This window comes from Euprymna scolopes, chromosome 22 (genome assembly GCF_053919585.1).
Source record: "Euprymna scolopes isolate OS-2025 chromosome 22, ASM5391958v1, whole genome shotgun sequence".
Lineage (NCBI taxonomy): Eukaryota > Metazoa > Mollusca > Cephalopoda > Sepiida > Sepiolidae > Euprymna > Euprymna scolopes.
Genome location: NC_136503.1, coordinates 3,568,435 through 3,579,210, shown reverse-complemented (window position 1 = coordinate 3,579,210; position 10,776 = coordinate 3,568,435). Strand labels below are relative to the sequence as shown.

Sequence of the window (10,776 nt, the reverse complement as noted above, 5' to 3'; positions counted from 1 at the left end):
AAACGTTTTGTTTATTATTTAATGTAACAAACGTTTTATTTATTATTTAATGTAACCAACATTTTGTTTATTATTCAATGTAACAAACGTTTTGTTTATTACTGAATGTAACAAACGTTTTGTTTATTATTTAATGTAATTAACGTTTTGTTTATTACTGAAGGTAACAAACGTTTTGTTTATTATTTAATGTAACAAACGTTTTGTTTATTATATGATATAACAAACGTTTGCTTATTATTTAATGTAACAAACGTTTTTATTATTATTTAGTGTAACAAACTTTTTGTTTATTACTGAATGTAACAAACGTTTTGTTTATTATTGAATGTAACAAACGTTTTGTTTATTATTTAATGTAACAAACGTTTTGTTTATTATATAATGTAACAAACGTTTTGTTTATTATTTAATGTAACATACGTTTTTTTATTATTTAATGTAACAAACGTTTTGTTTATTATATAATGTAGCAAACGTTTTGTTTATTATTTAATGTAACAAACGTTTTGTTTATTATTTAATGTAACAAACGTTTTGTTTATTATTTAATGTAACAAACGTTTTGTTTGTTATATAATGTAACAAACGTTTTGTTTATTATTTAATGTAACAAACGTTTTGTTTATTATTTAATGTAACAAACGTTTTATTTATTATTTAATGTAACCAACGTTTTGTTTATTATTTAATGTAATTAACGTTTTGTTTATTACTGAAGGTAACAAACGTTTTGTTTATTATTTAATGTAATTAACGTTTTGTTTATTATATGATATAACAAACGTTTGCTTATTATTTAATGTAACAAACGTTTTTATTATTATTTAGTGTAACGAACTTTTTCTTTATTACTGAATGTAACAAACGTTTTGTTTATTATTGAATGTAACAAACGTTTTGTTTATTATTTAATGTAACAAACGTTTTGTTTATTATATAATGTAACAAATGTTTTGTTTATTATTTAATGTAACAAACGTTTTGTTTATTATTTAATGTAACAAACGTTTTTTTTATTATTGAATGTAACAAACGTTTTGTTTATTATTTAATGTAACAAACATTTTGTTTATTATATAATGTAACAAACGTTTTGTTTATTATTTAATGTAACAAACGTCTTGTTTATTATATAATGTAACAAACGTTTTATTTATTATATAATGTAACAAACGTTTTGTTTATTATTTAATGTAACAAACGTTTTGTTTATTATATAATGTAACAAACGTTTCGTTCATTATATAATGTAAGAAACGTTTTGTTTATTATATAATGTAACAAACGTTTTGTTTATTACTGAATGTAACAAACGTTTAGTTTATTATTTAATGTAACAAACGTTTTGCTTTTTATTTAATGTAACAAACGTTTTGTTTATTATTTAATGTAACAAACGTTTTGTTCATTCCATAATGTAATTAACGTTTTTTTTATTATTTAATGTAACAAACGTTTTTTTTATTATTTAATGTAACAAACGTTTTGTTTATTATTTAATGTAACAAACGTTTTGTTTATTATATAATGTAACCAACGTTTTGTTTATTATATAATGTAACAAACGTTTTGTTTATTATATAATGTAACAAACGTTTTGTTTATTATATAATGTAACAAACGTTTTGTTTATTATTTAATTTAACAAACGTTTTATTTATTATATAATGTAACAAACGTTTTATTTATTATATAATGTAACAAACGTTTTGTTTATTATTTAATGTAACAAACGTTTTGTTTATTATATAATGTAACAAACGTTTTGTTTATTATTTAATGTAACAAACGTTTTGTTGATTATTTAATGTAACAAACGTTTTATTTTATGTATAATGTAACAAACGTGTTGTTCATTATATAATGTAACAAGCGTTTTGTTTATTATTCAATGTAACAAACGTTTTGTTTATTATTTAATGTAACAAACGTTTTGTTTTTTATTTAATGTAACAAACGTTTTGTTTATTATTTAATGTAACAAGCGTTTTGTTTATTATTCAATGTAACAAACGTTTTTTTTATTATTTAATGTAACAAACGTTTTGTTTATTATATAATGTAACAAACGTTTTGTTTATTATTTAATGTAACAAACGTTTTATTTATTATATAATGTAAAAAACGTTTTGTTTATTATTTAATGCAACAAACGTTTTGTTTATTATATAATGTAACAAACGTTTTGTTTATTATTTAATGTAACAAACGTTTTGTTTATTATATAATGTAACAAATGTTTTATTTATTATATAATGTAACAAACGTTTTGTTTATTATTTAATGTAACAAACGTTTTGTTTATTATATAATGTAACAAACGTTTTGTTTATTAGATAATGTAACAAACGTTTTGTTTATTATTTAATGTAACAAACGTTTTGCTTATTATTTAATGTAACAAACGTTTTGCTTATTATTTAATGTAACAAACGTTTTGTTTATTATATAATGTAACAAACGTTTTATTTATTATTTAATGTAACAAACGTTTTGTTTATTATATAATGTAACAAACGTTTTATTTATTATATAATGTAACAAACGTTTTGTTTATTATTTAATGTAACAAACGTTTTGTTCATTATTTAATGTAACAAACGTTTTGTTTATTATATAATGTAACAAACGTTTTGTTTATTACTGAATGTAACAAACGTTTTGTTTATTATTTAATGTAACAAACGTTTGGTTTATTATCTAATGTAACAAACGTTTTGTTTATTATTTAATGTAACAAACGTTTTGTTCATTTTTTAATGTAATTAACGTTTTGTTTTTTATTTAATTTAACAAAAGTTTTGTTTATTATTCAATGTAACAAACGTTTTATTTATTATTTAATGTAACAAACGTTTTGTTTATTATTTAATGTAACAAACGTTTTATTTATTATATAATGTAACAAACGTTTTATTTATTATATAATGTAACAAACGTTTCGTTTATTATTTAATGTAACAAACGTTTTGTTTATTATATAATGTAACAAACGTTTTGTTTATTATTTAATGTAACAAACGTTTTGTTGATTATTTAATGTAACAAACGTTTTATTTTATGTATAATGTAACAAACGTGTTGTTCATTATATAATGTAACAAGCGTTTTATTTATTATTTAATGTAACAAACATTTTGTTTATTATTTAATGTAACAAACGTTTTGTTTTTTATTTAATGTAACAAACGTTTTGTTTATTATTTAATGTAACAAGCGTTTTGTTTATTATTCAATGTAACAAACGTTTTGTTTAATATTTAATGTAACAAACGTTTTGTTTATTATATAATGTAACAAACGTTTTGTTTATTATTTAATGTAACAAACGTTTTATTTATTATATAATGTAAAAAACGTTTTGTTTATTATTTAATGCAACAAACGTTTTGTTTATTATATAATGTAACAAACGTTTTGTTTATTATTTAATGTAACAAACGTTTTGTTTATTATATAATGTAACAAACGTTTTATTTATTATATAATGTAACAAACGTTTTGTTTATTATTTAATGTAACAAACGTTTTGTTTATTATATAATGTAACAAACGTTTTGTTTATTAGATAATGTAACAAACGTTTTGTTTATTATTTAATGTAACAAACGTTTTGTTTATTATTTAATGTAACAAACGTTTTGCTTATTATTTAATGTAACAAACGTTTTGTTTATTATATAATGTAACAAACGTTTTATTTATTATTTAATGTAACAAACGTTTTGTTTATTATATAATGTAACAAACGTTTTATTTATTATATAATGTAACAAACGTTTTGTTTATTATTTAATGTAACAAACGTTTTGTTCATTATTTAATGTAACAAACGTTTTGTTTATTATATAATGTAACAAACGTTTTGTTTATTACTGAATGTAACAAACGTTTTGTTTATTATTTAATGTAACAAACGTTTGGTTTATTATCTAATGTAACAAACGTTTTGTTTATTATTTAATGTAACAAACGTTTTGTTCATTTTTTAATGTAATTAACGTTTTTTTTTAATTTAATTTAACAAAAGTTTTGTTTATTATTCAATGTAACAAACGTTTTATTTATTATTTAATGTAACAAACGTTTAGTTTATTATTTAATGTAATAAACGTTTTATTTATTATATAATGTAACAAACGTTTTGTTTATTATATAATGTAACAAACGTTTTGTTTATTATTTAATGTAACAAACGTTTTGTTTATTATTTAATGTAACAAACGTTTTGTTTATTATTTAATGTAACAAACGTTTAGTTTATTATTTAATGTAATTAACGTTTTGTTTATTATTCAATGTAACAAACGTTTTGTTTATTATATAATGTAACAAACGTTTTATTTATTATATAATGAAACAAACATTTTTTTATTATTTAATGTAACAAACGTTTTGTTTATTATATAATGTAACAAACGTTTTGTTTATTACTGAATGTAACAAACGTTCTGTTTATTATTTAATGTAATTAACGTTTTGTTTATTACTGAATGTAGCAAACGTTTTGTTTATTATTTAATGTAACAAACGTTTTGTTTATTATATAATATAACAAACGTTTGCTTATTATTTAATGTAACAAACGTTTTTTTATTATTTAGTGTAACAAACTTTTTGTTTATTACTGAATGTAACAAAAGTTTTTTTTATTATTGAATGTAACAAACGTTTTGTTTATTATTTAATGTAACAAACGTTTTGTTTATTACGGCATGTAACAAACGTTTTGTTTATTATTTAATGTAACAAACGTTTTGCTTATTAATTAATGTAACACACGTTTCGTTTATTATTTAATGTAAGAAACCCTTCGTTGGTTATTTAATGTAACAAACGTTTTCCTTATTATTTTATGTAACAAACGTTTCGTTTATCATTTAATGTAAAACCCCTTCGTTTGTTATTTAATGTAACAAACGTTTTGTTTTATTTTATGTAATAAACGTTTTTTTATTATTTAATGTAAGAAAATTTATGCAAGGGCGAAAAATAAATTTGCTAGTCAGTGTCGTCGCTTTCTTTTTTCATGACAGATTGTGTATTTTTCTGTGTGTAGAGAAATTTGAGTTGAATTTATTATGATTAGCTGAAAAAACTGCAATACCAACCGTGTGATTAAGGTCAGTTTATAAGCATATTTTACATATAACTGTGGTAATTTATATGTTTGAATAATTTGAAATTGATTTGCAATTAATTAATTATAGTTGCATATTTGGACATTTTATGAATAAATTTAAAATTAATCCCAACTGTACGATTAGTTATTTCACGAATAAGCTATAATTCAATAATCGCAATATATGTCAGTTCGTTGTACAAAATTTTAATGAATATATGATACTAGCAGGTCGCCCGGCGTTGCCCGGTCGTAAAATACGTATAAATATTATATTTTAATTTATGTAGATTTTTTATTCATTATAAACAGAAATAACATAACGTTAATTCCTTTCAAAAGAAATAAAGTAAAAACGGAAAGAAACTGAGACATATACATGCGAATATTATGTGTTTTTCTAAATAGTTCACTTTTTGTAAGTAAAAAAAATATTTCAGCTGATATCGAAACCAATACGTGTGATAACCATTAGGCCAGCATGGCACGACCTTTAAAAAGTGTTTTCAAACCTACTTATTCTTAACATAAGTAATCTGTCATGTGAACTATTCTCGCATGCGCATTCGTGAAACAGTTAACAAATAAATAAAAATCTGATGTCTCGCATGTACAATTTTTTCAATTTTGATTCCTTAGCAGCCCTTTTTCAGGATGAAAACCGATTTAAAAGTTTTCCACGTGTCTGAATACCCTATATATCAAATAAGTCTGTAGATCAAAGATTTGTTGAGTATATAGGTTGAGAAGTGTCCTGAACCTATTCACACACACACACACACACACACACACACACACACACACATTCTCACTTTCATAGATATCCTAGCAAACCGCCCGGCGTTGCTCGGTCGTAAAATACGGATAAATATTATATTTTAATTAATACAGAAACTGAGACATGTGCATGCGAGTATTATGTTTATTTCTAACCAGGTCACTTCTTGTAAGTAAAAAAAAATCCTCAAGCTGAGATTGAATAAAAAACCTAAAGACAGTGAGTCAAGTACGATACCCATTAAACCAGCTTTCCACGCTCTTTAAAAAGTGTTTTCAAACCTCCTGAAACAGTTGACAAACAGATATAAATCCGATGACCTCCAAATAGCAATTTTCAAGTTTGACTCCTTAACAGCCCTAATAATAGATAGAAGTGTCCTCACAAACACACATTCTCAGTTTTATGATATATCGACTTTAAGGGTTTATGTCCCTTTCTGATTGCGTGTTCAAGAATGGGTCGTCATATTTGAAAGGTTGGAAACTACTGCTTAAAATAATTGAAGTAACTGAAATGGGAAGTTACTTTACTTTTTTTTAAGAGAAATGTCTGTACATCAGTTATTATTATTATTATTATTATTATTATTATTATTATTATTTATATTATTATTTTATTTTTATTATTATTATTATTATTATTATTTATATTTATATTATTATTATTATTATTATTTATATTATTATTTTATTATTATTATTATTATTATTATTATTTATATTATTATTATTATTTTATTATTATTATTATTATTATTATTATTATTATTATTATAATTATAATTATTATTATTATTATTATTTATATTATTATTATTATTTTATTATTATTATTATAATTATTATTATTATTATTTTATTATTATTATTATTACTTTTATTATTATTATTATTATTTTATGTTTATTATTATTATTATTATTATTATTTTATTTTATTATTATTATTATTATTTTATGTTTATTATTATTATTATTTTATTTTTATTATTATTATTATTATTATTATTTTATTTTATTATTATTATTATTTTATTTTATTATTATTATTATTTTATTTTTATTATTATTATTATTATTTTATTTTTATTATTATTATTATTATTTTATTTTTTTATTATTATTATTCTTTTATTATTATTATTATTATTTTATTTTTATTATTATTTTTATTATTATTATTATTATTTTATTTTTATTATTATTATTTTATTTTTATTTTATTATTTTTTTATTATTATTTTATTATTATTATTATTATTAAGTTTTTTATTATTATTATTATTATTATTATTTCATTTTTTACGTATAAAACCTTTGCAGGTGTTCATTGCTTCATTTATTTTATTTTTTGCTTTGCTTTTATTTCAACGCCTTCCTAATGTTATTACATTTGCTAAAATCGTGTTTCTCTTTGTCCATTTCTATTTTTTTTTCTCGTCACCACAATACCAAATTTACTCTAGAAATTTTCGAAGGCTCACAAAGTAATTTCTTCTTTTTTTTTTCAATTATTAACACAAGGTTAAAATAACAGACTTGTTTACGAAAAAATCGAAACGCATTCTAATGGATTTAGAAAAAAATTTTAAGTTAATTTTTTTTTACGCTATTGCATCTTTTTTTTTTTTTTTGGTCTTAATAAATATTGGATTAATATTAAAGAAAACAGGACAGAAACACGCGATGTATTACTTTATTTTATTAAAAGATTCATTTTATAACTGATATTCGTCTTGTAAAAAGAAAAGGAGAAAAAAAAACAAATTCGAATGTTTTAATAGTTTTTAGTTTAATATATTATTATTATTATTATTATTATTATTATTATTATTATTATTATTATTATTATTATTATTATACCAAATTTACTCTAGAAATTTTCTCAAAAACTACTGGATCAATCTGGCTGAAATTTTGTATGGACTTTTGCTATGATAAGGTGAAGCGAATTAAATATCATGATATCCGGTCGATGCACAGCTAGGTATTAGTGCATAAAGATTCATGCAAAAACGAGCACATTTAACTATCAATTTGGCATTCATTCTAAGTAAACGATAATGGACTAAAAAAGCGTTTTTAAAAAGAGTATTTAAAAATTTAAATAATTCTTACTAAAAACAAAAAAAAAGAGTAATAAATTCTTTTTTAAATAATTGCCAATTTTTGATTGTGTGACTTTTAAAGAAAATAGGCTTGTAATTAGAATTTTTAAAATCACAGAGAATTATCCGAATCCAAAATTTTGTAAAAAAAAAAAAAAAAAGTCAGTTTTTATTAGTTTTCTACTGATTTTTTTTTTTTTTTTTTTTTTTTTACTCATGTTCAGCCCAAATAAGATATTTTGCCACACGGGCGTAAGAAAAAGAATAATAATAAACAAAATTTTGAATTGACACCAATTTTACAGAGTTTGAGATCCAATCTGTGGTATTCTTCTGGATTGATTTAAAATTCGACTTAATTAAAAAAAAAAATCTTTATTATGTGCGTACCAGTCACAGAATGAAAATGTCATATTCCAAAAATCATGTAAAATGACCAAGTATTTTTTTTAACTAAGAAAATCATATTTTATGATGAATTAGAAACAAAGGTCAGACGCCGTCATGTTTCTTTAGAATGTGTTAAAAGCGACAACTCAATTCGACTATCAAGATTTTGTTTCTATTTAAGATAATCAAAACCTTTTAATCGCTAAAATCATAAAATTTGATTTTCTTAGTTAAAAAAAATACTTGGTCAATTTAAATGATTTTTGGAATATGACATCTTCGTTCCATGTACATAAGAATTTTTCTGGGTTTTTTTTTTTTTAGTTTTTTTTTTTTAATTCTAAATATGAACCTTTTTTATTTGTTTCTTTTCAGATTTTTCACCTTCCATATCCGACGTAAAACATCAGTCGAATCGAACAGAAACATCCTCTTCAAATTCTACTCTTAATTCGATGAACGCCAATGATTTGAGCGATTGGATCACGATGAAGAACAAGATGCTGCTAAGGATCACGCTACCTGATCGAGATGGAGAAAACTGCTGCCGATAAAAAAAAAAAATTAAACGCACAATTCAAGCTCATATTATTTGGATTCTTCTGACTGCTGTTTTAGGAATGTTATTTTCACGTTTGGGTCGGTAAATGTAACCTCTGACCTTCTTCAGGTGTATCTTATTGAACGCGGGAATCTACATGAAATTTTGAACGGCACCTTGAATTAAAACTACAGGGGTTCCATGCTCTCGTTCTGTCAGCTATAACAGGGTAGAAGCGAGGCCGCCGAGATATATTATTAACAAAACAAAATGGCCGTTCGATACGGCCCAGTTCCCAAACGTGACTTCAACGTAAACTTCCCATGTGACGTCACATTTCATATTTGACCGGCCTTAATGTTAATAATATATCTCGGCGGCCTCGGTAAAAGCCCTATGTAATTCGAAAGTGTATTTTGAGTGTCGTCTGCGTTGAGGATTGAACCTTCGACCTCCAGAAGTGTGTACTTTTTACAATTGAATTTTACCAAGTACGCTATCCACTTGCAGAAAAGTGTGAGTTTTAGGAACATTAAAACTAAATTTGTTCTCGAGATGTACAACCTTACTACTTAGCATTATAGATCACTATTTATTACTAATATATATATATATATATATATATAAATTTTATACTATTTATTACTATATACTTATTACTAAATTTTTATATGTATTATCTATTATTTATAATTACCAACACTCAACATGCAAACAGTAGTCCGAAGAATCCAAATAGAATGAATAATCATTCCTCATATCAACTATTCAGAAACCGATCAATTCAAGTGGATCAAAAAATCTGTTCAAAAAATCAAACCCGATTTGAGCCAAGTTTTAAAAAATTTGAATATTTGTAAATTGAGTTGTAAATAATAATTGACTTTACTCCAAAACTTGAACCTAAGTTTTTATTTTTATTTATTTATTTTTATTATTATTATTATTATTATTATTATTTTAAACTAGCAGGACTCGTTAACCGGTATTTCCCGGTGGAAGCATGACCCTCCCCCTACCTTCATAAAAAATTAAACTATGGTTTTTGTTAGTGGCCACTGTCATCTCTGGAAAATTACGGATCCTGGCGGCCGTGTCCGAAATAAAACAATCTGGCTTCCACTGGGCGATAATCTGCAGGCACTGTTTGATTCTAAAAGAACGCGTAAATCAGTATGAATTCAAAAAAAAAAAAAATTAAAAAAAATTACGAATGGTCCATTAGAATAATAATGCAAAGTTAAAATTAGAAGTTTTCAAAGTTGGGGATTCTCACTATATATTAACGCTTTAGAGTGATCGAAATCAATGGTAGTAGTCGTGACTGTTTCCGTTTATTGTTCAAGTCTTCCTCTTCTTTTCAACTCTTCCGCCAATATTATTAAAGTAAATTCCAATTTTATGTCGTCTTTTTTAACGTGTAAAACAAAACAATTTTTTTTTCACTTCCTTGTGTAATGTCATGTTAAGAACGGCTTTCGGAATAAACACCCCAACCTCCACATGTTAAGAACAACTTTCGGAATAGTGTTATATAGCGTCAGGACCCCTAGGTTGGGAACCGCAGTTGTTAGTTAGTTCTCCGCTGCAACAAAAATCCAGTAGCCGTCTTTTAGTGATCATCTAGTTGTTTAGTTTTCTGGTTGTTATGGTAATGGCTAAGACGACAGAGTTATTTCTCCCTTGACTGTGCATTTTTCGCTCTCGACTTTCTGTAGCTGTCATTGCTTGTCATAACAGCGATTCCGGCTAGAAAGAAATTAACATGCACACAAAGGTCAGACGTAACTCAGCATAACAAATCAAGACGTAAGACACACTGGCTTTTTATAT

General features: G+C 23.1%; 1 protein-coding gene across 8 annotated transcripts in view; it reads left to right on the top strand.

The window, feature by feature from the left end:
• LOC145243851 (E3 ubiquitin-protein ligase RNF217-like) overlaps positions 1-9,845 on the top strand; it is a 59,247-nt gene extending 49,402 nt beyond the window's left edge. For 6 of the 8 annotated variants that reach the window (XM_080106882.1, XM_080106884.1, XM_080106885.1 and 3 more), the window contains one exon: positions 8,778-9,845. In XM_080106882.1, coding sequence (XP_079963008.1) covers positions 8,778-8,956 — 179 coding nt within the window. In that variant the 3' untranslated portion in view covers positions 8,957-9,845. Of the gene's footprint in view, positions 1-5,039; positions 5,127-8,777 lie in introns of all 8 variants that reach the window. The other 2 variants (XR_013862951.1, XR_013862952.1) reach the window with 1 other exon arrangement.
• The last annotated feature ends 931 nt before the right edge of the window (positions 9,846-10,776 follow it).